The 26,766-nt window shown below is 36.3% G+C and overlaps 1 protein-coding gene across 1 annotated transcript; it reads right to left on the bottom strand.

The window, feature by feature from the left end:
* Nucleotides 1-1,383: 1,383 nt before the first annotated feature.
* SEC22B (SEC22 homolog B, vesicle trafficking protein) lies at nucleotides 1,384-26,358 on the bottom strand. The gene is made up of 5 exons (XM_077119719.1): nucleotides 26,131-26,358; nucleotides 15,399-15,508; nucleotides 12,525-12,685; nucleotides 10,371-10,517; nucleotides 1,384-3,307 (listed from the first exon to the last, which is right to left on the bottom strand). Exons 1-5 carry the CDS (start codon nucleotides 26,203-26,205, stop codon nucleotides 3,153-3,155), a joined length of 648 nt encoding a protein of 215 aa, XP_076975834.1. The 5' UTR covers nucleotides 26,206-26,358; the 3' UTR covers nucleotides 1,384-3,152.
* Between the last annotated feature and the right edge of the window lie 408 nt (nucleotides 26,359-26,766).

Raw genomic sequence — 26,766 nt, 5'->3', positions numbered from 1 at the left:
TTCACAGTCCTTGAATATCCTGAAATCTATGTGATATTTAGTGTGCATGTACATATGGACACTTTTCTGAGGTAAAGGAAAATATATTTCATCAAATTTTCAAAAATTTCCCAAAAAGCTTAAGAATCACTGTTAAGATATTTAAATGACCTGATTTATGTACAATATGGCAAGTATTTCTAAATTTTGGCATGTGAGATTCTTAGCTAACACAGACCATGAAGTTCAGTGGTACAATAACCAGAATAACAGCATATTCACTTCTTAGTGATTCACACAATCTTCAACCCATTGCAAACGAGGTTTGTCCCCACTTCTCTGAAATTACTTCTGCCTTATTAAGTTACTAGTTCTTTAATTCAAAATACATTTGTTGGTATTTTATTTGACCCCTTGGAAGTATGGTAATAGTAGTTAAAAGTGCAAACTGGAATCAAACTGCCTAGGTTCAAACCTTAGCTCTATCACTTTTTAGCTCTATGACTCTGGGCAAATTATTTAACTCTTACGTGCCTCAGAGCAGTATACTTTGTAAAGTTTCTTAATTCATAAAATGGTGTAAACAGCACTTACTTCATAAGGTCAGTATGAAATTAAATAAGCTCCTCACACAAAGAAAACATTATGTGAGTATTAGTTACTATCTGGAAGCTCCGAGCACTCCCTTTTTGAAGTCACTTGAAACCTATCTCTTGTCTTTCATTCTGCTTTTGATGGCTCCTCAGTTTTTTCTTCCTAATTTCAGCTTGTCTAATACCTTTTACAATGGCCAGAATGACCATTTGAAACTATAAATATGATCTACAACTCTTGGCACAGCCATTAGTGTAGTCTAAATTCCTTAGCATGGTAGAAAGTCCCTTCACGACAGTGTACCAGCCTAGTTCTCCATCCTCTTCTCCTTTGCCAAGGCTTAAGTTAATCTGAACCAGGCCATTACAGTTCCCAAAGTGTGCTTCCTTCTCTTAATTCATGTCTTTGCAAATGTCCCTGTCTCCGCCTAGAAGCCCTATTCTCCTGGTCCAGAAAGACTTCCCTTTCCAACTCCATTCCTCAAGCAAATTAGAAGTCCTTCCTTAATGTGCCCCAGTAACACTACAAAGCATATATCATATTCTGTTTTAGATGCCTGTTTTGTTGCTGATACATTTCACCTGGTCAGATACTCTCACTACCTCCTATAAAGAACAGAAGCAGGAGACTTATTATGAGTCTAGTTCTCTCCTCTTTCTACCTCCCTAATCTTAACACCCTCTTGTTCCTTTGTTCATCATTTCTACCCTCCCATTTTAAAAATTAATCTACTGAGATTAGGTAGAACTATATTTGGAAAGGATTTGTGCATAGTAAGTTAACTAGAGAACAAAAATCCACACCGAGGAGAACATTCTAGAAATATTTATTTCGTTGCTGATCATCAGGTTGCAGCATGCAACTCAACAATGTGCTGCCATTCTCCACTCCGACAGAAGCACCAAATGCTATGGTACTGCTACTTAGGATTTCAGCTTTTCAAAGGTTTTTGTTACCAACATCATTACTTAGGGACAAGCCTTTTGGGGACTTAAAAGCACTAATTTTCTCTAAAAAAGTAACTTCATATTTCATGCACAAAACTCCAAAAACAGATTTAGGTCCAAAATGGGGATTTTTTTTTTTATTCTAGTTCTGTAAATCATCAGGAATAAAATAACCATCTCTTTCTGTCTTGTCATAAGGAAACAAGATTTTTTTTTCTCTACCATGAATAAGGACAGTAGCTTTGATGATCCCTTAGAGTTAGAAAATTGCTTACCAAAGATGTCAGAGAAATAAGAATTTGGCTCCTTTTCCTGTATAAGTTAAACAAATATTTTCAGTATTTAAGAGTTACAGGTTATATTATAGACCTTTGCGAAAATATTTAAAAGGCCTATCTCCCCATTTAAAAAAATTCAACCTCAAAAGTAAAAGGAAGTCCCCATCATCCCTGAGCAAAATAGGGAAAAATCATAGGTACTTATATTAGTTAATGGAAGCCATTGTAAATGAGTTATCTATCTAGAATATTCTCAGAATTTATACAAAAATGGCACAGGAATGAGGAGTTCTCAAAGATTTTCTCAGATAAATGTATGTAGTAGTCTGAGTAGTATTTCTGCAAACACTTTAAATTTAATTCACTATAAAGCTAAACCTTTTTCATTTTGAAATTTGAAAATATCCTGGAGGATGTTTTATGGGACATGATACTACTGGGCATAGGGGAATTATGGAGGAGAAACACAGGGGGTGGGGGAAGCAATAGTGGAGAAAGTAACAAAGGGGCCAGACAAAGCTACAGTTGGACCTTTCTTCTCATTAAGCCAGGGACCTGTGACCATACATATGCTATATTCTGTTTTATATTAATATAAACAAGATGCTGAAAAATAAAATTAAGAATGTCCCAACTACTTTTAAGTCTTTTGCTTAAGAAGTAAATGACAATGATTTTAGCTTCCTAATTAAGGAGTGTTATAATATAATTTCAAGGTATCTTAATAGAATTCATTTAATCCTAAAGCAATTGTGCAATAAGCAAAATATCATAAATGGAAAACAAGAGTTAACTTCCTACTGGGCCAATAGACAAGATCTGTGCAGCACAGCAATTAACCTTCACATACTGGAGTTTTGTCCGAAAGGCCATCAAAAACCCAGATTATAGAAAATCACAAATGTCACTAACAAAAGGAATGTTGATTAGAGTCAAAAACTTCCCATAGGGCTGCTTTCTCTAAGGAATTCAGAATGTTGCTAGTACAGGTTGGTTAAAACCAAATCTCACTGATGGCTTCATTTGAGAATGAGAATGCCCCAGTCAGTGCTATTTTTAAAATGTAAAACACTGGGAGGGAAAAAACAAAATAAAACAATTTACTGATCCCTAATAATATCCATGGCTTAGCACCCAGAGAAGGCTTCTGCCCCCAAAAGAGACTTTCTACACTGGGTTAAGCTTCATTAAATGAGGTGTGACCTTTCATTCTCAGGACATGTCTTTTCTTGCAAGGTCTTTAGAGGCAGAAGTTCCACTTGGATTCTAGTACACATCCCTGTGAGCTCAGCTTCCTGAAAACATACACCTGCTGGGTTCTAAGTTATCCTTTCCAGTGACTACATTCACTGGTTCACAGCCACCAGAATCGCACATACACTATTAACATGATGAAAAATACAGCTACTGCTGCAAGTTTGGCATAAGTGGAACGCATGTTCAAGTACTTTGCATCCTGGCGGTATTTCTTGGACAGACTGGACAAATTGTTAGCCTTTGAATCCAATGCTGGCAAAGAAAAGAGCAGGAAAAAGAGAAAACATCGATTAGTATTTTATCAAAAGTACCAAGACAAAAACAAAAGTGAGTGCACTATATCAAATAGGCAGTGAATTATAAAAAACTATTGGCATGAAAGTTTAATTATTATTTTTCAAGTAATATAATGCCTCTTTTCTTCATTATATCAATATGTTTAAACCTCAGGTAAGGGCTGTTTTTTCTTGGGCCCTAATGCACTCTGTTTCAAAAATATGGAAACAAGGGAAGCAAAGAAAAAAAACAGAAGGAAAGGAATACTAAGGACATCAAACTTTTAAAACCCAAAATCCAAACAACCATGAAGCTTAAACTATCATTTTTAAGAGAAAGGTTGCATAACTCATCTTCCTGAAGCAATATAAAATCTATACTATGTTGTTAAATTATCACACCAATTATGCCCAAGAAGCAAAGGCTTTGGCCTCAGACAATTTGGTTCAAATCTCAGTTACACAAACCACGTGATGTTGGTCAAGTCACTTAACCTCTCTAAGACCCAGATTTTCATCAACAAAATGAAGGTAATAACATTGTAAGATGGTAGGTACATGAGAGCACATATAAAGTGGGGACAATGACTATCTATGGTAAACACTTGATAAAATTCATTTATGATAATATTAAAAAAATAATTGTTTTCATCTTCATACTCTTTTAGTGGTCGATATCATATTCTCATATTTTGAAAACTGATAATCTATAAGATAAAATTCACTTAACCAGAAAATTCAATTAACCAGACACTGAGCATTAAGTTTTATCCCCGTGGTGACTGCTAGCAAATTCCTAAGACTAGTAAAGACTAATATGAAGGTAAGTACAAAGACACAGTCAAAACTAATAAAAAGACAAAGCTATCAGAAATTATATATCTCAGACACTGGAATGTTTTTTTATAATAGAATGCCTCTACTTAGTGTAACTAAAATACACTAACAGGTGGTAGAAAATCACCAAATATCTAGTACATAAGTATTTTCTGCAAAGCTTTTTTTTTAACAGACATTTTTCAGGTTTTCATCTTCTTATAATTGCTAACTGAGCACTTAAGGAAATAGCCAGATAGACATAAGTTATATTGGATTAAATATTGGATGTATTTTTGTAACAAGAACGAACTCTCACCATCCTGACCAAAAGGGGAGAAAGAAGCATAACAAATAAGGTACCGGTGGCTGAGAGAGTTGAGGGGCTATGCTAGAGGTCAGCTTTACACAAGCTTCAGTTAAACATTGCTATCTATCAAAACTTGTTAACCCCCAACTGAAACCATTCCAGCCAATCTTAAAGAACACCTAGGGCAATATATAAGATTCTATAAAGGTTCCATGCACTAGGGTAACTTTTCAGAAACCTACAATCTCCAGATGGGTCCCTGGACAAGATAAATCCTGAAACCTAGAGGGGCCAGCCTCTCCAGAACATCACCTAGATCCATCTCCTTACCCCATACTTACTGAAACCCCAATCCTTTCAACATGAAAAAGTTAGAATGGCCATACCCCAAATAGAATGAGAGAAAGATCAAAGTTGATGGTGTAGTTATACAGAGAAAGTAGGGTTTAACAAAAGAATATGATTGTCGAATCATTATATTGATATCTCTTTAAGTCTCCAGTGTCTTAGAGCAGCTAGAAATAAAAACCTAAAATTGTGAAGTTGTAACCCATACCAAACTCTGAAATCTATTCTACAACTAATTGTTGTGCTGTTCTTTGCAATGTATTGCTTTTCTGTATATGCTATTTTTCACAAAAATGTCGACTGTGATGATAAAAAAAAAATTTATTCCTTCTAGCCTCCAATATTCTGCACAGCTAGGAAGAAAAATCTGAGATGATCATATGGTAGCCCATGACAGACTCTGGGATCTGTCCTGTAAATACTTGTTGAAGAGTGCTTTAAAACTACTGCTTTTTTCTTTCTTTGCTTTGTATATGTTATATTATACAATACAAAAAGTTAAAAAAAAAACAAGAACTCTCAGGTGACATAATGGATTCTGATCAAATTTAAATTTTTGAAAAACTATTTTGCAATCTGAATTTGCTTGTTCTTCCTTATAGAATGCTTCTGGAATATTTGGAGTTGCTTAATAGTGACTGGTATTGATTGGGAAATGTGGCATTACGTAATGTCATAGGTATGACGGTCACTTCTAAATTAGCAACTGGTCCTATAAGAAAATAGGAAGGGAATGAGAGACAACCACAGTAATGCTGCTAAAGGAATCTTTCCAGCCAATTTATTAAAATATAAACTCCACTGAAATCCACTGTGGTTTTTAACTACTGCATTCATTGCCATTTCCCCAGGGCCTAGAATAGTTTTCAATAAATATTTACTGAATGAATCTATATCTGACAAGAATAATTAGGCAGAGGAACAGTCTTATTAGACTATACACAATAAACAGTTACAAAAATTCCTCTACATAGGAACATTTTGAAACACATGAAATCATAAAGACAAAGCTACTGACAGGAGAAGTCACTTAGCAAATATTTATGTTACAGGCATCATGCTATGTGCTTGAGGATATGATGATGATCAAAATATACATGATTCTTCCCTCTGTGGAATTTACAGTCTCATACAGGCAACACCTTTGAACGGGGGAAACAAAAGAAAAACATGGCTTAGAGAAACTGGCATGTTTAGGCAGTAAAAAAGGGGGCACAATTTGATCTTGTTGAAAGAACCCACAGGAACTAGTTAAGTCCTAAATGCAAAGTAGATTAGCTCTAAAATGTTAGAAATTAGAAAGAGAAGAGGGAATGAAAGATAGCTTCTTATTGTGATGAAGCTTAAAGAGGAGGAACATGCTCTTTGAAGTTGGCTGATCTCACTGTTCAGAGCTTTTCCCTTTCACTTAGAAGACTACACTCACTCCCTATTAATCCACCTAAAATCAGGAAATCTTTCCTGCTCATCCATTTATCTACTTCCCTCTACACTTCTGTAGCTCTTATTGTCTATATATCCATTTAAAACTCTTAGACACTGAAGAAGGACAAGGATTCTGGAAGCCAACAGATTCTGTTAGGTTTAGCAGTGTGTACTTCTTAAGCCTCTGCTTCTAGATCTGCAAAACTGGTTTGCTACTATACACTTCACATGGAATTACTATGACAATTAATAAAACATATGTAAAGTTCACTTAGTATATTGCCTAGCACAAAGTTCTTGACAGATGTTTGTTCCCTTAAATACTGTCTGTTACTCTGTGAAGATGTTTCTTATCTTTTCAAACAGATCAAGCTACTTACGGGTAGAAAGGTACATTTTTCTAATCAGCACATCAGCTTTGTATTAACCAGCAAAGCACACACAAAAAATCCTTTAAACTGCTGATTAATTAACCAACATATAAATTTTGGATTAAAGAAAAAATCCTTCACTGGTCTACTTTATTCAAGGGAGAAAATGGAAGTCTGTTATGGTGAAAATTTACAGGCTCACTCACCCAAATTTTAATGTTTACAGACTGTGAAGCTATATACTGGGATAACTGCTGACTATTAATATAAGGATTAAACTTGTATTTCATACTATGGGAGAAACCCCATTTACTTTTAAATTATGTAGCAAGGTTGAATTTAAGAAATATTTATTAAAGCACCCTTTTGTGACATTACTGTAAGGGATACAAAAGTAATACATGAAATAGATATGAAATGGGTAAATAGTATCGTTAAAGAACTTATATGTCCACATGAAACTTTTAATGAAATATAATAAATTTATATATATGTACACTCACATGCATGATTATGTGTTAAAAACCATTATGTAGCTAAGTGCTCCAAGAGGTACAGAAGAAATAAATATGAGGTGGGCTGTAATGATCAAGAAAGGCCTATTTTTTTCCTTAATTTTAAAATTAAAAAATATATATAGTAACAAACACAAATATTCTTAACTTATGATCATTCTGTTCTACATATACAATCAGTAATTCACATATCATCACATAGTTGTATATTCATCATCCTGGTCATTTCTTCGAACATTTGCATCAATTCAGAAAAAGAAATAAAGACAACAGAAAAAAATTCATACCTACCATACCCCTTACGCCTCCCTTTCATTGATCACTACCATTTCAATCTAAACTTATTTTGACATGTTCCCCTATTATTTGTTTTTATTCCATATGTTTTACTCATCTATTGATAAGGTAGATAAAAGGAGCATCAGACACAAGGTTTTCACAATCACACAGTCACATTGTGAAACTATATCAGTATACAACAGTCTTTAAGAAACATGGCTACTGGACACAGCTCTGCATTTTCAGGCAGTTCCCTCCAGCCTCACCATTACACCTTGATTAACAAGGTGATATTTATTTAATATATAAGAATAACCTCCAGGATAACCTCTCGACTCTGTTTGGAATCCCTCAGCCATTGACACTTTATTTTGTCTCATTTCACTCTTCCTCCTTTTGGTCCAGAAGGTTTTCTCAATCCCTCGATGCTGAGTCTCAGCTCATTCTAGGATTTTTGTCCCACGTTGCCAGGAAGGTCCACACCCTGGGAGTCATGTCCCACGCAGACAGGAGGAGGGCAGTGAGTTTGCTTGTTGTGTTGGCTGGAGAGAGGCCACATCTGAGCAACCAAAAGGGTTCTCTTGGGTGACTCTTAGGCCTAATTTTAAATGGGCTTGACCTTTCCTTTGTGGGGTTAAGTTTCATATAAACAAACCCCAAGATTGGGGGTTCAGCCTACTGCTTTGGTTGTCCCCACTGTTAGTTAGAATATCAACAATTCAACTTGGGGAAGTTTAACTTTCCCCCTAAGAAAGGCTTTCCTGAAGAGGCAGTCCTTGTCTAGGTTTTAGAGAACAAGTTCAGCATCATGTAAGAATGGACCATTAAGGATGGTGAGGAAGCTGACCTGGCTGAGGTAACATGTCTGCGAACTACGGAGAATGAGGGCCATTTGCGATCTCCTTATTTTCCACTGTATAGAGCTCAATGCCTTGCACATAACAAGCACTTAATAATAATGACTAAGTTGAGATGAACTGGATTTTTTTTTCCAGATTTATGCTTTTTTTTTACACGGGCAGGCTCCGGGAATTGAACCTGGATCTTTGGCATGGCAGCTGAGAACTCTGCCACTGAGTCACCATTGCACCTCCCATTTGATGGATTTTTAAATAATATTTTTATTGAGAAATATCCACACATGTACAGTCCAACCATATTATACAATCAATGGCTCACAATATCATCATTAGCTGTTTGTGTATTCTTCACCACGATCATTTTTAGGACATTTTTATTACTCCAGAAAAAGAAATAAAAAGAAAGAAAAGAACTCATACATCCCATACACCCTAGCCCTTCCTCTCACTGACCTACACAGTATTTCAATTTAGTTAATTTTACCCTTTTCTCCCCCTATTCTTTATTCTTTTTTTTTTTTTAAACTCATTTGTCCATACCCTGGATAAAAGGAGCATCAGACACAATGTTCTCACAATCACACAGTCATGCTGTAAAAGCTATACAAGAATCAAGAATCAAGACTACTGGAAGACAGTTTCAGGTACTTCCCTCTAGCCACTCTAATACACCATAAACTAAAAAGGGATATCTATATAATGTGTAAAAGCAACCTCCAGGATAACCTCTCAACTCTGCTTGAAATCTCTAAGCCACTGAGTCTTTATTTTGTCTCATTTCTCTCTTCCCCATTTTGTCAAGAAGACTTTCTCATTATAATGATGCTGGGTCCCAGCTCATCCCTGGAAGTCAATTCCCACATTGTCAGGGAGATTTATACCCCTAGGAGTCATGTCCCATATAGGAGGGAGGGCAGTGAGTTCACCTGCCAAAGTCGCTTAGAGAGGCCACATCCGAGCAACAAAAGAGGCTCTATGGGGGTGACTCTAAGGCATAATTAGTCTGTCCTTTGTGGGAATAATCTTCACAGGGGTGAGCCCCAAGATTAGTTTACTGAATTGGTGATTCCCACTGCCTGTAAGAATATCAGGAATTCCCCAGATGGGGAAGTTTAATATTTCCTCCTTTCTCCCCATTCCCCAAAGGGGATTTTGCAAATATTTTATTCTCTGCCCAAATTACTCTAGGATGTCTCAGGGCATTACACTAACCTGTACAAACCAACAAGATCTCACACCCTATTCAAGATGCCATGTAATTATGGTGTTCAAGTAAACTGACCATAGAAGTTAAATTAGATAATGTGCTACCCAAAATGTAAATTATGCACCAAATAAACATCTCTCCCTTTGATCCTGCATTGAAGATGAAGTTTGAAAATACGGACCATATCATACTTTACCCAGTATTCTGATTTACCTTAGTCCTATCCAGATCAGCTTCATTCATATCTCTAGATGAAGTCTGATCAGTTTTTCATCTTTTTATACAGTTGCTGAATTGGGTAATGCTGACATTAATAACTTCAGTGTTTTAACTCTGAGTTTCAGGTGTCACATAAATACATGAAGTTTTAGGGAATGACCAGGTTATATACAAATAGTTCAGTATCTCAGAATTAAGAACTATCAGTTACAACTCCTAAATACATGCCACACTGGATTTTTATCTTGTAGTTAAAATTTTTTTAGGTTTTCAGCAAAGGAATACCCTGCTCAAAAAGAAATTTTATAAAAATTGGCTCAACAGCAATAAAGTATCTAAACAACCTACTCAGAAACCACTGCAGTAAATCTCTTGACAACTTCCTCTCATTCTTTTCATTTCCCTTACTTGTGCAAGTGTTTCTGTATGGAATTTACATGATTTTGTAAACATCTTGGAAACAATAGTTGTTTCAGATATATATGATTCCTTTGCACTGTTTCTATTCAATAAAAATTAATCATACTGGGAAAAAAAAGATATACGAAGCCTTCTAAGGTAATCTTTTTGAGACAAATTCTTAACAGTGCAAGATAGAATCTGACAGCATAAAGCGTACCCCAAAATAAGTCTCTTTGTCTCACGAAATGGGAGCTACTTCTTCATAATAATCTTAGTGCATGTAGATACCTGAGAGTGCTTCTCCCCGTTGTAACACTTCTTCAATATTGGCCACCATGATCCTCTGCACATCTTGCAGTTCAGTGTTGATGGAGCCTAGGTTTCTCCTAGCGCGACTGTCAATGTAAAGCTTTTTGGTTTTTTGAATGTAGGTATCTGGAATAAGGAAAAAAGTGGCCATTAACAACTTCTTTATGTCCATCAAAGTACTGAAGTAGGGAATCTGAAGCTATGAGTTTAGTCCTGGATAAAAGGAGCATCAGACACAATGTTCTCATAATCACACAGACGTGCTGTAAAAGCTATAGTTATACAGTATTCTGTACAGCCACTGTTCACGGCTAACCAACAGTACCAAAACCTGGGCTTTGGTTTTTTTATTTGTAAAACGTAAAGACTTAACTAGATGACCATTTAGGAGAAACATTCTTTGCATACCTTTGAATTAGAAGTATCTACTATCAGGATCCTTAAGAGACATTAAGACCCACGACAGCAAGCCTTTCCTGAAAGCAGACACTTCCAAACTGTATTCTAAGGGCCCTTAGGGTTTCATCACTTAATTCTACATACTCCTTGAAAGGAAGAATGCTGGCAACAATCTAGCATCACCACAGCCTAACTTGGCAGAAAAGTTATGCGATCATGAAAAAGTTGAAAAATGTTGCCTGAAAGTATTTTCTTTAACATACATTCCCAATTTCACCCTATTTTTAAACTACAGGTAAGCAAATGTATGAAAGGGAGTCTCTCAAAAATACCACTATAAAACTTTAGTCTCATCCATCGTTAGTCCAGATCTTTATTTCATAAAGCTGTAAGGAGAATGACTTATTACTAAAGATTACATTTTCAACTTTCAGCAAAAATCTTGTTACGTGTGCTGGTTACCTTTCATTTGCCTTTTAAGATCTTCTCTCTACCCTTTTGCATCCTGCTTTCTGCCTTGGGAAGCTGACCTGTATGGACATCCACGGACTCCTTCCTCTGGCAGCCAGTTAGACTTAGCCAATGATGAGCCCCAACGGTTTGGAAGAAGAGCACAGTGTGACATCAGGATATTTATTCCCCTGGCTCCTCCCTGAGAACTTGGACTAGCAATGTCCCTATACCAAAACCTATTATCTCCTCTTAAGTTAGTTTTCTCTATGAATTTTCTCCTTTCAAGTTCCAGAAACTGGTCTTCCTCAGTTCTTTAGGCCTAGTGATGGTAACAACTGCCATGTTACTGGTCCCCAGTTACTATACCTTATGCTTCTTCTACAACTCATTCATACCTTTGTATAAAGTCCCTTAAGCTAATTTATATGCACCCTCTATTTCTTGTATTTCCTGTGCTACCCTGGACTGGACTGTTACTGTCTATAAAAATAAAATTTGAAAAAGACAGACATTATATAAATTAGCTTTTAGAGAGGATTTATAGTTATAAAACACTGGGTTTCTTTTGCTAATTTTTTCCTGTGTCTAAAAATCAAGATGACCCACATAGTTAACAAACCTGAAACACTTCAGAAATTGAAATAGTTAAGCTAATTTTTTTAACTAAAAATTTCAGTGATATAGTCTGACCTTACTTGATCTCACTTCCTGTACACAGGATATTTCCTTTGATTTACTGTCTGACCAGTGATAAGTCACTTTATAATTCCTGTACAAATACGACACCCATGCTCACTACTGGATGTAGTAAATGTCTTTCCCTAATACATCTTCTAGTGCTTCAAAAAAAAAAAAAGTCTTATTCTACCAAAATAAACAAAACTTTATTCCTTCTATTTTCCATATTTTGATCTCCATAAAATGAGCTTTACTGTGTCTGCTAGTATTTGTCTATGTGTTTGTGGACTGGGAGAAAGAACTCAATATTTTTATGCCAATCCAGGAGTTCTTTAGGCACACTCCCTTGCCACATATAACCCTAATGAAAAACAAAACAAGGCAATGAGCAATAAGTTCTATGGGAAAAAAGATCAAAAGACTAGAGAAAGTTACTTTTAAGAAGAAACCCTCATTCATTCAAAAGGACAAAATGAGGCAGAATAGGAAAGAAGGCAGAATCCAAAACCTCAGCAAAAATGTGTCAAGACTCTATTACTGTAACAAATAGCTTCTCTATATTGTTTGCTTCCCCTGACAGAGAACCAGAGGGCAAAGACTTACCAAACTCAATAAAAGAATAAGGTCTAGACACGGTGGGCACCTTCTTTCCATGCTGTTCATCAAACTCCGAGTGCAAATCTTCTAAGTAGGCAAAAGCCAACTTCTTAGGGAAGGCAGCTTCACACAAAACCAAGTAACACACACCCTGCTCAATAATGTAGCTAGAAACAAAAAAAGCAAGAAAAAGTTGTAGAGTATTGGCACCTCCAGCAGTTTAAATTAGACTCTCAGTACCACAAAAACTTTTGAAAATATCTAGTATAAGTCTTTGAGACTTACTAAATCAGAAAGTCAATTTCAAACCACAAATCCTTGGAATCAGAAAGCAAACACCTTTCCATCATTAGAAGTGTTTTCCATAAAGACTATTTAGACATGTTTACTGTAACTGTTTATTACACAATTCTTCAATGAAAATATTTTTATATCTGAAACTATTTCTTGAAAAATCTGAGTCATAACTCCAACCATTCTTTGATTTTGCATGGTAAATCACTACACATATTTAAACTCCTTCCAGCTGCAAAGAAAAACAGTGTATCTGGGAATTTTGTGATTACCTAAAAGTTGGAGGTTAATGCGATAATACTTAGTGGGCACAGAAAACAGTGACTTCAGAGCTGATAACACTCCCTAATTTCGAGGGCAGAACTCTGTACCAACTAAAAACTATCCAACAACAGAACAACCTTCCTTTTGTGATAGGAGCCCCCTGGAACGGGCTATGTGACTATGTGTTGGAAACGTTCTTGGGAAAGAGGTTAGGCTACTCAGTGGTTTTCAAATTTAAGGCCATAATATTATTTCAGCAAAAATTATATTCAGAAGACCAATGTATATAGCAAATAAATTTAGAAGTCATTTAATTTAAGGAGGAACTTAGAGGCCCAAACTATTGCATATACCCCCTTTTCCTCTCTATGTAACTCCTGAGACATCCTAGGGATCCATAGATCATAGTTTAAAGAGCACCATATTATATGGTCTCTCAGGTCCTTTAAAAATATAATAATACTTCTGTCTTATATCTTGCTTGCAATTAACAGGTCTTCTTGCCTTCAGTCTAGGCCATCTTCTATACTGTCATACAGTTTTACTCCTAAAAAGTAAATCTGACAACACCTTACCCTGCTTAAAAACTCCAGGTGTTCCCTAATGTCTATCAAATAAAATCATACTCCTTGGTATAGTATTTGTAGCCCTGTTCATAACAAGTACAGGTTATATTCCATCATATATCCTGATACAGCAAATGGCATGCAGTTCTCCAGCAAGCTAGATTCTTTTACATCTTCACGGACTTCTGTCTATGTCGGTTTTCTTTGTGACTGTTATATTCTTTTATGTACCTGGAGAAATTCTTTTTATTTTCAAATGTGTACAATTCTACTGTAATTTCCTCTGTGAATCTTTTCTGTTTTTCCCTCCCCCTATCTACTTACTTGAAACTTAAGCCCCAACAAATGGGAATGCATTGCTTCCTTCTCTCTACTCCCAAAGCATTTCATTTATATCCTGATTATGGCACATCTTGCCCTAAGGTATTATAATATAGTTGTTTGAGTATGTGTGTCTCTCTCTGTTAAGAGGATAAGCTCATTAAAAGGTATGAATAATAAAGGCAGGACTTAATACAAGGTCAAGGAAACAACAAACTTCAAATAAATATCTTCTGGATAGAAATAAAGGATGGGATGCAACTATGAAGATCCTAAAGGAACCAGGCAGAAGAAAAACTCTTCTTGATTCCATGAGAATCTTCCTAAGTGTTTTTGTTCTTTAATCCATGACAGATACACAAATACTATATATTAAGTGCGTATAATATTTTTGGCACTGCAAATTTGATTTATAGAAAATATTTCAGTAACTGCACAAAGTAATACCTTATGACATTTAATTTGATTTATAGAAAATATTTCAGTAACTGCACAAAGTAATACCTTATGACATTTAATGTCTATCTTTTTCTTATCCGAAAGTCAGGTTTGTTTGGTTTTTTTTTGGTTTGTGTGTTTTGGGGGTTTGTTTATTTTGTTATACTTGTTTGCCTGTTTTTGGTAGGTAGAGGATTGTTTTTTGTTTTTTTTTAATTAAACACAGCAGATTTCTTCTTGGTCAATATTACCTTAGTATCTGCCTTCATTAAATATCAAGGATTATTTAGTTAATTCTTTTTTGTTTGCCTCTGATCCTCCTGTACTCTCTTCCTTTTTAATCCTTACTGTTTCATCATCTGCAAGCTTGATACATACTAAACTTTTAATTCTGATTTGAACATAATTTGAAATCTGATAAAGTTCTTTTCATTTCTCTCTCAGTTGTATGCATTATGTAAAACTGAGAGATTCCCTTAAATTATTTTTTATGATTTTATTTTTCTAAATAATAAATAATACTTACTGGCTATTCCTTATGTGCCAGGAAAGATGCTAAGTGATAAACATGGATTCCCTAGTAATTCTCAGAAAACCCCTGTGATTATTTTCCCTATTTTAGAGAGGAAATTAAAAGTTATTTTAATTTTTATGTGAGAAGTTTTGTGAGTTGATCAAGGTTACACTGTCAGTAAATGTTTGAGCAAGTGTATTAACCTACACATGTCTGGCTCCAAGATGTTCCAAAAGCAAAAAGCTACCTATTATTGCACAATTAGTTCAGCATTCACTAGACTCAGGCTAGCAGGCTAAATTAGTAAGCATATTGAATGAACAAACTAAGCGTTCAGTTTTGTAGATTTAGAACCAGAGAAGAGACTATATCCTAAAAGTCAACTTTTCTCTCTAAAAAAATTATTAGTATTGTAATCAGCTACTACTTATATTATTGCATTTCATAACTAAATGATTGTAAAGAAATCAGAATTATACTCACTGAAAAGTCATGGCTCCTGCTTCCAAGGTACACCTGGTGGGGGACTGTTCATTCAATTTTCGAAAGAGTTGCTTAGCCTGACTCTGGTACTGTTGTAGGTCTCGGCCAGACTGAAACAAGACATCTTTACTTAAGAATTTTCCTCCAAAACAGTTGTATAAATTAGTGAGAAGTATCATCATATTATGAGACCACCACGTAAATAAGATTCGTCATTTATAGGTATTAAGATTGAATATCTCCTACAATGACGTGTTCAATCCTGTGGATATTTGTAGTATACTGAATATATTCATAGCTAAGGTGGAACCAAACCGAATCAAGGAGGGCCTTAATACAGTATGACTGGAGTCCTTATAAGCAAAGGAAATTTGGCTGCAGTAGTTGGAGACAGATGGAGAGAGAGAAGGCCAGGTGATAAAGACAAAAACTGAGTTATGTACTGCAAGTCACCGCCATAATGTTATAGCCTTCAGAGTAAGCATAATCTTGCTGATACCTTGATTTTGGACTTCTAGCCCCAAAACAGTAAGACATAAATTCCTATTGTTTAAGCCAACTAGTCTGTGGTACTTTAATGCAGTAACCCTGGCAAACTAAGACAACAGGTTAACAAGATTAATTTTAACAAAAGAAAGATGGCCTACTTTTAGAGCAAAAAGGAAGACCTAACCCATAGTTCAAGAAAATCACATTAGTTATTTGCTAAGAAACAAAAGTACACAATCCAAACTACATTGAAGGCACTCTTAAATTTCAATTCAGTGCTCCCTCCAATACTAGGTCAGTGCCTACCTCTGAACTTCATTTCACTCGCACATACTGGCATAGAACAGCATTATCGCAGGAGAATATCCTGGTAACAACAGATGAATGAATCTCATTTTCCACTTGACAATCAAGAAGAATCTTCCAAAAAGTGTCACAGTATTGAGTATTTAAGCAAAACTTAATGTGTGTAGCCTTCATTGCAAATTATTATGAACTAGCATTGCAATTAGATAAAATGAATGAGTAAGTATAAAGATTGGAAAGTCAAATATCCTTTACTGCATAAATCTATTTGGTTTCCAAGTTTTATTAGAAAGAGTTTAGATAGCAAGTTTGGATATAGAGGGGCCTTGTGTTGGATATATTTGTTTCTTGAGTTTTCAATCATTAAATAATAGAAATTTAGGCAACATGGAATTCACCCAAAAACTTAACTGAATCAAATCAGTTTCTAATTTGGATAGGAAAAGTCTGGATAGTAAGGAATATAAGTACACAAAAATTAAAACAATAATGACAGAGTTACAGGCAATATTTTCCCAAACAATCTCCAAAGGATTTTACAACTGAAAAAAAAAGAAAAAAGAAAAAGAAAAAGTCTACTGAGGTCAAGAGCAGTTGCATTTCAAATTAAGAAAACCATCTCTCACTGACCTACTAGATCCAAAGGGGAAAAGAAGTACATGAAGGAGAAATGAATATATATCATTTATTTATATGTCAATATTATTCTTATGGTTCCAAATACAAAAAAAAACTTTTACCATCTGATGGGAAGGAATTATTTTATTTTGGAATTATCTATTTTGGACTGAAAGACAGAAAAATCTCCCTTTGGCAGGTGTTTAGTAACTAAATGTTTAAATAGAAAAGTGTTATATTAGGCTCCCCCAGGGACGCAGTCTGAGGTCTAACTTTGAGAAAGTACAAAGTGAAATCTTAAAACTCTAGACAGTGAGATGCTGAGTTACCAGTAAAAACAAGGGAGCAACAATAAAATAGTATGAGTGGCAGATGAGTAAGTGTGCAAGTTAAGGGTAGTAGGATTCCAAGCTATACATAAATTGGTGAATTGGAAATTTCAACATGGCTGCAGGTGAAACAGTATGAGATGAAATCTTAGGCAGAGGCTACTAAATTTGTAAATTTGTGAATTTATCTTGCTTAACAGTTTTCCCATGCCAATAATTTGTTACTACACCATTCATTTGAAAAATATCTCTATATTAACATATGTATGTATTATATGTATATATTTAATAGCACTTTATAACAAACATTATAATATATATTAGTATTTTTAAATTAAATTGTACTGTTAAATATTTCTTCTTGACAGGTCAGCCAGTAAAGGAAAGTGAACATTATCATATGCATTCAGCCAATAAGAGCTAAAGGAGGAAATACCCTACTTTCTCAAATTTGAAAGGCACTTGCCAATCTGTTTGCTACACAAATATCATTATGTGGCATTCTAAAGAAATATGACGTACCACAGTAGACAAAAGGGATGCAAATAATTTTGAAAATGAAGCAATGTGCTAAGAAAGACTATCAGCATAGTTCAGTGATATTCAACCTTCTTTTTTTAAATCTAAATATTCTCCAGAAAACTGGTTCATTCTGCTACTTCTTTTTTTATTGACAAAAAAAACAACATATAAACACGAGCATTCTTAACATATGAACATTCCATACTTGGTGTATAATCAATGAGTCACAATATCATCACATAGTTGTATATTCACCACCATGATCATTTCTTAGAACATTTGTATCACTCTAGGAAAAGAAATAAAAAGAAAAAACTCATACATACCATACCCCTTGCCCCTCCTTCTGAATGATCACTAGTATTTCCATCTACCCAATATATTTTAATCTTTTTTCCTATTTTTTATTTACTTGTAATCTGTATGTCTTACTCATCTGTCCACACAGTAGATAAAAGGAGCAGCAGACACAAGGTTTTCACAATCACACAGTCACACTGCGAAAGCTATATCATTATACATTCATCTTCAAGAAACATGGCTACTGAAACACAGCTCTACAGCTTCAGGCACTTTGCTCTAGCCACTCTAATACATCTTATACTAAAAAGGGGATATCTATATAATGCATAAGAATAACCTCCAGGATAACCTCTTGACTCTGTTTGAAATCTCTCAGACACTTTATTTCGTCTCATTTCTCTCTTCCCCCCTTTGGTCGAGAAAGCTTTCTCAATCCCTTGATGCTAAGTCCCAGCTCATTCTAGGATTTCTGTCCCACGTTGCCAGGAAGGTCCACACCCCTGGGAGTCATGTCCCAAGTAGAGAAGGGGAAGGGCAGTGAGTCTGCTTGCCATATTGGCTGAGAGAGAGAGGCCACATCTGAGCAACAAAAGAGGTTCTCTGGGGGTAACTCTTAGGCCTAGGCTTAGCCTATCCTTTGTGAGGATAAGTTTCACATGAACAAACCCCAAGACTGAGGGCTCGGCCTATTGATTTGGTTGTCCCCACTGCTTATAAGAATATCAGGAATTCTGCAAATGGGGAAGTTGAATTTTCCCTCTTTCCGGCCATTCCCCAAGAAGACTTTGAAAATACTTCTTTATTCACTGTTCAAATCATTCTGGGATTTATCAGGGCATCACATTGGACAAACTTACAAAATCTCATGTCCTATTCAAGGTTCCATGTACTTATGGCATTCAATTAACCTGTCCATATAAGTTATATTAGGAAATGCACTAGTCAAAATATAAATTTTACACCAAATAAACATTTTTTGCTTTAATCTCACACAGAAGTTGAAGTTTTAAAATATGAATGACCATCTATTTTCAACACCCTGCAGATATTCAACCTTTGCTGCAATCTAGAATCACCTGGGGATTAAATAAAACAAAACAAAACACAGATCATGCCTAATCCCCATCCTCAAGCAACTAAATAAGAATGTCTGGAGGAGAGGATCTGACACTGATATTTTAAAAATGAACACAGCCATATGTTCATTTAACATATGTTTTTTAACTGCTGAAGGAAGATGAGCACCTTAAATTGACTAGTTGAAACAGATGGCAAAATTGGCTGTCAGACAGGCACAAATTCCAGAACTTTATAAGATGCATTATAAACATCACTGTAACTTGAGAGAAAGAGACTAACAACTGTATCAGTTAGAAGAAACTATGGCCAAAAGCACTACAATTTCAGGGCTTTGCAAAGGACAAAGCAGTGACTGCCGACGTACAATGTGCTATACTGGGACATATCTACACAGGGCTAGTGCTGGATCAGTTAGCATTACCATTCCTGAATTAACAATCCTGGCACAATCTTTCCGGAAGGCAATTTGGCAATACTTATCAAAAACAGCCTAAAACTTTACATATTATGTTACCCCTAATTCTACATCTTTGAAAATATACATACATATGATTATATGAGTTAATGAAATAAGTACAAATAAACATAAAAATAAAAACCAAATGTTCAGTAATAGGATAGGAGTCTGGTCAAACGGCAAATAGTATATTCATCAATAGAATACTATCTTTTAAAACAATTTGCAAAAATACTCATTATATACTGTTAAGTGAAAAAAAAGTGCAAGTCTTACAATCCTACGCAGTATTTAACAAAACATGTCTACATGTTTGCAAAAAGGTTATACATCAAAATAGCTACCATCTGAGTAGGAACTATAGATAAGGATTACTGTTAATCTTTTGGTTTGTATGTATTTACTGAATTTTCTATAATGAGCATGAATTTTATAATGGAAAAATGTATTCATTCGCCCATTCCTATTTATTGTATGTTTACATCCAGCATATTATATGCAATTCTGGTCTGTGAACGTCAAGAAAAGCAAAATGCCCCATATGTGGGACATGACATCCAAGGATGAAAGTTTTCCTGGTGGCATGGGAGATGAATCTCAGGAATGAGCCTGGCTCTCGCACTGTGGGATCAACAATTCCATCCTGACCAAAAGGGGGAAAAGAAGTGTAACAGAGAAGGTATCAGTGGCTGAGAGAGTTCAAATAGAAGAACTGAGAGGCTACTCGAGAGCTCACTCTTACCCAAGCTTCAGCTGGACATTGCTACCTATCATAGCTTGCCAAATACCAACCAAAACCATTCCTGCCTATCCTAAAAAAACACCTAGGGAAATATATAAGATTCTACAAAGGTCCATACACTAGGGTAACCTTCCAGAAACCTATAACCTCCAGATGGGTCCCTGGACCAGATAAGTCCTAAAATGCAGAGGGGCCAGCCTTTACAGAACATCAATGAGTCCCATCCCCCTATCCCATAACAGCCCCTTCCAACATGAAAAAGTTAGAATGGGCATAGGCCAAATAACCCTAACGCGTAGGTGAAAGATCAAAGGTGATGGTGGAGTTATATAGAGAAGGTAGGATTTAAGAAAAATGAGCATGAGTGCCCAATCATTATATCGATACTTCTTGTAGTCTCCAGTATCTCAGAGCAGCTAGAAGTAAAAATCTAAAATTGTGAAACTGCAATCCATACCAAACTCTGAAATCTGTTCTACAACTAATTGCTGTATGTTGAGATTAAGTGCTTTTTTTGTATATATGTTATTTTATACAAAAAAAGGAAAAAAAAGAGGAGTATAACAAAGAAGACAGGATTTAACAAGTGAGTATGACGGCTGAATCATTACATTGATATTTATTTTGGTCTCCAGTATCTTGGGGGAGCTCTTGGAAGGAAAAACTAAAAATTGTGGAACTGTAACCTGTACCAAACTTTAAAAACTGCTCTATAACTACTTGCTAAAATGTAGTTGGAAATTTATTGCTTTTTGTATATATGTTATATTTCACAATGAAAAAAGTTAAAAAAAAAAAAAAAAAGAAAAGAAAAATAGTATTAGAGAAGATTCTTCAGAAATGGGCAAATGATATTATTGACTGCTCACTTTCTGCCAGGCACTGTTCTAAATGCTTTACCTAATTTAACTATTTAATCTTCACAACTGTCCTATGAAGTAACAGGAATTATTATGCCCATTTTACTGATGAGAAGACAAATTTGCAAAAAAAAACAGTTTACATAAAATAATTCATTTAATCCTCCTAACTATCCTATGAGGTGATTTGTATTATCACAACCATTTTATATTGGAGAAAATAAATGTGCCCAAGAACTCAAGCCTAATAAGGGAAGGGGCCAGGATTTGAAAAAAGGCAATCTGACCCTGGAGGCCCTGCTATACCACCTGTATAACTAAAATGGCTTTATGATAGTATATCTACTTTCTAGGTGATGGCTCACTATTTTTTTTTTTTTTTTTGCACGGGCAGGCACTGGAAAACGAGCCCGGATCTCCGGCATGGCAGGTGAGAACTCTGCCACTGAGCCATCATGGCCTGCCCGATGGCTCACTATTTAATGTTAAATTTAATTAATAAGAAAGGCTCAAGAAACCACATGTCACCTCTAATCCAGAGCTCCCAAAACAATAACCACAGCCTTCTAGACAGATTCTCGATTTGCTTTCTGGACTTATAAAGTCAGAAAGTCAGTCAGTCTGCCTAAAAATAGATGATCTGATTCTGCTTTCTACTTCATCTAGTACAGACACTATGTAAAGATAAGTTATCTGTTAGTAAATCAATAAAGAAGTTATTATTATTGAATGACTGGACAACTTCTGAAACTAATTTGAGGTTCTTCAAAACAATATTTAGAATCTGACTCTATACATTACAAAAGATACAAAGTAGTAATTTGCCACACACCACAATACTTTTCCTCATTACCAAAGACTGCTGAACAACTGTATCAAACGTCATAATTTTCCTGCTCTTTCAAGAATGTTTAGCTAAGCACTTACCATTTTAAATTCCCTGTTGAAATCAACTGCTCAAAGGCCAGCAGCACCAAGAACAACCAACCATCTACCTCTAAAAGCAATTTAAGTTGATTAATCAATCTTCAACAATTGGGAGAGGAATATGCAATTTGAGTAAGTTGATTAATCAGTCTTCAATAATTGCAAGAGGCATGCAATTCTTGGAGCTCCCTGCTGTCTGTTTTGTTAGATCTAATACCTACTTCAAATCTGGACTATCCTCCACAGAGCTGGGGGAAAACAAAACAGAGGGGAATAAAGTTCATTTTAAGTTAGAACAGGAAGTTATATGAAAAAATTGCAAAGCCCATAAAAGGAGAACACACCAGAATGAACCAAGAAAGGAAATAGATAGGACATCAGTTTAAGAAGCGTAGGTTGGAGAAGAAAAACTCATTGTTCTATCTGTCCAAGCTTAGACTTCCAGTTAAACAAAGAGGAAATGTGTATACGATACTCAGTCTCTATCATTTTGTGAATTTTACTCTCTATTTCCTTATCTGAGTATCTGTTAATCTCCAATAGCAGACAGCTTATATAGGGACTGGCACCTAGTAAGCACCTAAAATATGTTATCTATTATTAGTGACAATAACTGGAAGTATACTGAATTACTTGGTATGAACAACTAGGGTACTGAAGTATGAAACTATTTGACTGGGATTTCCATTTCTTCCTGGACTCCTAAGAATTAAATACAATTTTTAACAAATACTAGAATAAGGCAGTTATTCTACCTTATAAGAACTAAGGCTCTACTCTAGAGTCAGGCAGATTTGATAAAAATCCAGTGGTTTTTCAACCAGTTAATTAATTAATTAATTAATTTTTTAATGGGCAGGCACCGGGAATCGAATCCAGGTCTCCAGCATGGCAGGCAAGCATACTGCCACTGTGCCACTGTTGCACTGCCCCAGAGTTTATTTTTATCTGCCAGATAATACGTCTTTGGTTGTCACAACTTGGGGGGGGGGGGTGAGGGGTTTGCTAGGCCACAGATGCTGCTTAACATCATATAACGCACAGGACAGTTCCTCATAACAAAGGATTATCCATCCCAAAATGTCAAAGGTGCCAAGGTTAAGAAACCCTGAGTAAAAATCCAATTATGGTAGTTCTTAGCTGCGTAACTTTATGCAAGTGACTAATCCTCTAAAATCCTTAGAGTTTCGTCAACTATAAATGGATATAACAGTAACCATAATAGTTACTATTCTCACATAGTCGGTATGAGGACTGAATGAAATAATGCATTTATCAGGCTTAGCTCAGTGCTTGATATATATATTACATACAACCATAAAAATAAAGCCTAGGATATTTTTGCAGATATTAAAAGTTTAGAAAAAGTCTATTATTCAAAGTCAAAATTTCTAAAGGATACTACAGAATTACAATCACATAAATATTTTTGTGTGAAATATGTCAATTAAACAAAGTTACCCATCTTGGCAGAGCAATAACAAGTTCAGAATTAAATGAAGACATGCACAATACTAATTCAATTAATTTTTTACTATACTATCAAGGCACAGAGTAGGGGCCCAGCAATATTAAGTGAAGTTTCAAATTGCCCACATTAGAATTCAATGTAACAGTTGGAAAACTGACCAGATATTTTTCTCCTTTGGGAAAACTATTTCTCAGTGAAACTACATATGCTTCAAGAAAAATGTTCCCATACTATCTTCCTTGTTCAAATCAAGTTCTTAGATCCATTTTAACAATTCCACTTCTTCTGAAGAGTGGTCCTACATAATTCTTGTTTAACATATTGGAGAAATAAGAGAAAAACATTTTACAGCTGAAAATTCAGGACAAGTAATAGCTTTCATATTCCATTTCAATGATTAAACTTTGCTTTGCCAAATTCTAGAAAATATTTCACTTAGATGACATGCATTCACATTCTGTATCACTATTCTGTTGAAAGTGAAAGTAAACAAATTTCTAAATCAAAACTAAAAAGGCATATAACTAAATAGTGTAGTTCTTTACTACTAGAACTCACTGTCAGCTTTGATGTCATTTCTTCTGGGAAGACTTTCCTTGTATTTCCAAAACCAATTTAGATGCCTTCTCCACATTCAACTCTAGAACCTTCTTGTTCTACAGCAATTACACTATGTTGTAACTGCTTCTTGGTTATCTGTCCTTTCCACCAGATTGTAAACTCCATAAAGACGGGGACTATGTCGCCAAAGCCCAGATTGCACACCACGCCTGGCATATTTGATGGGCTCAACAGTGGCTTTTTTGGAACAATACATGAATGAGAACTTCAAGATATTTGCAAAACATTTTTCTCTATAACACCTTTTTTAAAGAAAAATTTATTAGAAAAGTTGCAGGCTTACAGAAAAATCATGCAGAAAATACAGCGTTCCCATATACACCTCTCCCACAGTTTTCCTAAATATTAACACATTGCCTTAGGGTGGTACCTTTGTTACAATCAATTAAACAATATTATTATAATTATACTATTAACTATAGTCCATAGTTTACATTAAAATTCACTGTGTTGCACGGTCCTAGTTTTTTTTTGTGGTGGTTGTTTTATGCTGTATGGTGGGGGGGGGTACATATCATTCTTTTTCCATGTGAGTATCCCCTTATTGCAGCACCATTTGCTAAATTTTTGCGTTTGTTTTTTTGTTTGGGAAGTCCATGGGCTGGGGTCTAATGTTTTTTTTTAATTTTTTATTCTAGCAACCTAAAATGTCCCCTTTTAATCATATTCAAATATATAATTCAGTGGTGTTATTTTTGTCCACAGTGTTGTGCTAGAACACCTTTTTAAGTCTCAAGGATTTTTAAAAACTACTTAAGCATATGAGAAAATAAAAGTGAATACTTAAAACAAGTTATTTATAAATTCCATTCTCACTCTCCCTTCTTCAGAGACCTCCTAACTTTGCTCTAGCAAGCTGCTTCACGCCAGAAATTTCTCTTGTGATTCTAAAGCACAAAGCAGTTCCTTTTAAGATGTTTAGAGCTTAAAAAAACTCAATTCAAGAAATTTTTGAGAACTTATTAGGCATAAAGCTGATATTGTAAAAACTATGGGGATGCAACCCATACCAAACTCTGAAATCTGTTCTACAATTAATTGTTCCGATGTACTCTGAAATTTATTGCTTTTATGTCTATCTGTTATTTAAAGAAAAGGAGTAAAGCAGAGAAGACAGGATTTAACAAATAAGCATGACTGCTGAATCATTATATTGATATTTCTGTTGGTCTCCGGCGTCTCGGAGCACCTAGAAGAAAAACCGAAAAACCACGGAACTGGAACGTACACCAAACTTTAAAAGCTGTTCTATAACTACTTGTTAAAATGTACTTGGAAATTTATTGCTTTGTTGTATATATGTTAAATTTCACAATAAAAAAAGTAAAAAAAAAAAAAAAAAAGACTATGGGGAACCCAAAGATGATTAAGATCTGTTGCTCACCCTCTAGGAAATGCAATTTATTGAAAGACAAAGAAGAATTAAAAATAAAGGTACAAGGCGTCCCAAGAATATAGCACAAGAAATTAAATTCCGTCGGGAGGAATTTGATACAGCTGATATGAGAGCTAGTGGCAACTGGTCATAACCTCTAAAGCTGCTGCACCTAACTTCAACAGGTGCCTCTCGCGGCAGTGCTACCTCACCTACTGTCAAGGGCTGTAGCCAGCGAGGTCAAGGATCAAGGGCTCCGATAAACGGGGCTGAAGACCTCAGAGGCTGATTCCCCGCCCCACCCCCGGGACCTGCCCTTCCACAGGTTTACTAGCGGCAGCGATTCACAAGTCCTGAATTTTACAAACTTCCTACGGACTTCCAGGACACTAGGCGACCACAACCAGCGCACCCTACCCCCTGCCCAGAGCGTCCCCCTGACGAGGAACAGGCGACCCAGCATCCACGTCCGCCCTCTCGGAAAGGTCTCCTCCCACAGGTGGCCTCCGCACTGCTAAACCACGACGAGCTCCCAGAGGAGCCCGGGCGCCTGGGCGACCGCAGCCGGGCCCCCGGCCTAGGGAGGGCTCCCGCGGGGCGGGCTCAGGGTCGGGGGCGCCGCACCGGCTCACCTGTTCGTCCTCCTGCATCGAGGCGGCCAGCGGGAGCCCATCCGCCACGCGGGCGATCATCGTTAGTAACACCATCCTCACAGGCCGCGCGGAACCTACACGGGCCGAGACAGCCGCAGGCGTCGTCCCCGCCTTCTCCGCCCGGGGAACAGCTACGCCTCTCCCACGGAGACCAGAACACGGCTGCTCGCGTCTCCGCTTCCCGCTGAGGTGGCCGGAAACGGCCAGGGTTCCCCCACTACCGGTCCTCCGCCCCGGCCCCGGCCGGAAACGCGGCTGCCGACACGATGGTTCCGCGTCTCCCCTCCGCTTTGCACCTCCCCAGACCCCGCCCGCCTCTCCGCGTTCGGCGCCCGCACGGGCCTTGCCCCTTGGGGCGCGCGGACCACAAACAGAATTTACTGTTTCCTGATAAAGAAAAGGCTGGGGAGGGGGCGGAGAAGGTGGCAGGGCGTTAACTGGTACCTTCACGAGGGATAGGTGACAAAAGTGAAAAGCGGGTTACGTCTTTTCGTACTTAATATCTATTTCTAGGCCCAGATTTTTGGCAGGTCTTTGTTTATTCTGTATCCTCAGAGCCTTGAGTCGTTTCTGGTAAGAGGTCAGTACATCTCTGTGGTGTGTGTAAATAAGTTA

Source organism: Tamandua tetradactyla, chromosome 11, assembly GCF_023851605.1.
Source record: "Tamandua tetradactyla isolate mTamTet1 chromosome 11, mTamTet1.pri, whole genome shotgun sequence".
In the NCBI taxonomy this organism is placed as follows: domain Eukaryota; kingdom Metazoa; phylum Chordata; class Mammalia; order Pilosa; family Myrmecophagidae; genus Tamandua; species Tamandua tetradactyla.
The sequence above is the reverse complement of the archived record's forward strand: the minus strand, read 5'-3'. Positions and strand labels throughout refer to the sequence as shown.

What these genes read in the sequence shown, in the direction of transcription:
- SEC22B (XM_077119719.1), bottom strand. Translation starts at nt 26,205, where the DNA reads ATGGTGTTACTAACGATGATCGCCCGCGTGGCGGATGGGCTCCCGCTG. An exon ending in GCAGGAGCCATGACTTTTCA is followed by an intron (nt 12,686 to 15,398) that starts GTGAGTATAATT and finishes TTTTGTTTCTAG; the next exon opens with CTACATTATTGAGCAGGGTG. An exon ending in ACGGGGAGAAGCACTCTCAG is followed by an intron (nt 3,308 to 10,370) that starts GTATCTACATGC and finishes TTTCTTTGCCAG; the next exon opens with CATTGGATTCAAAGGCTAAC.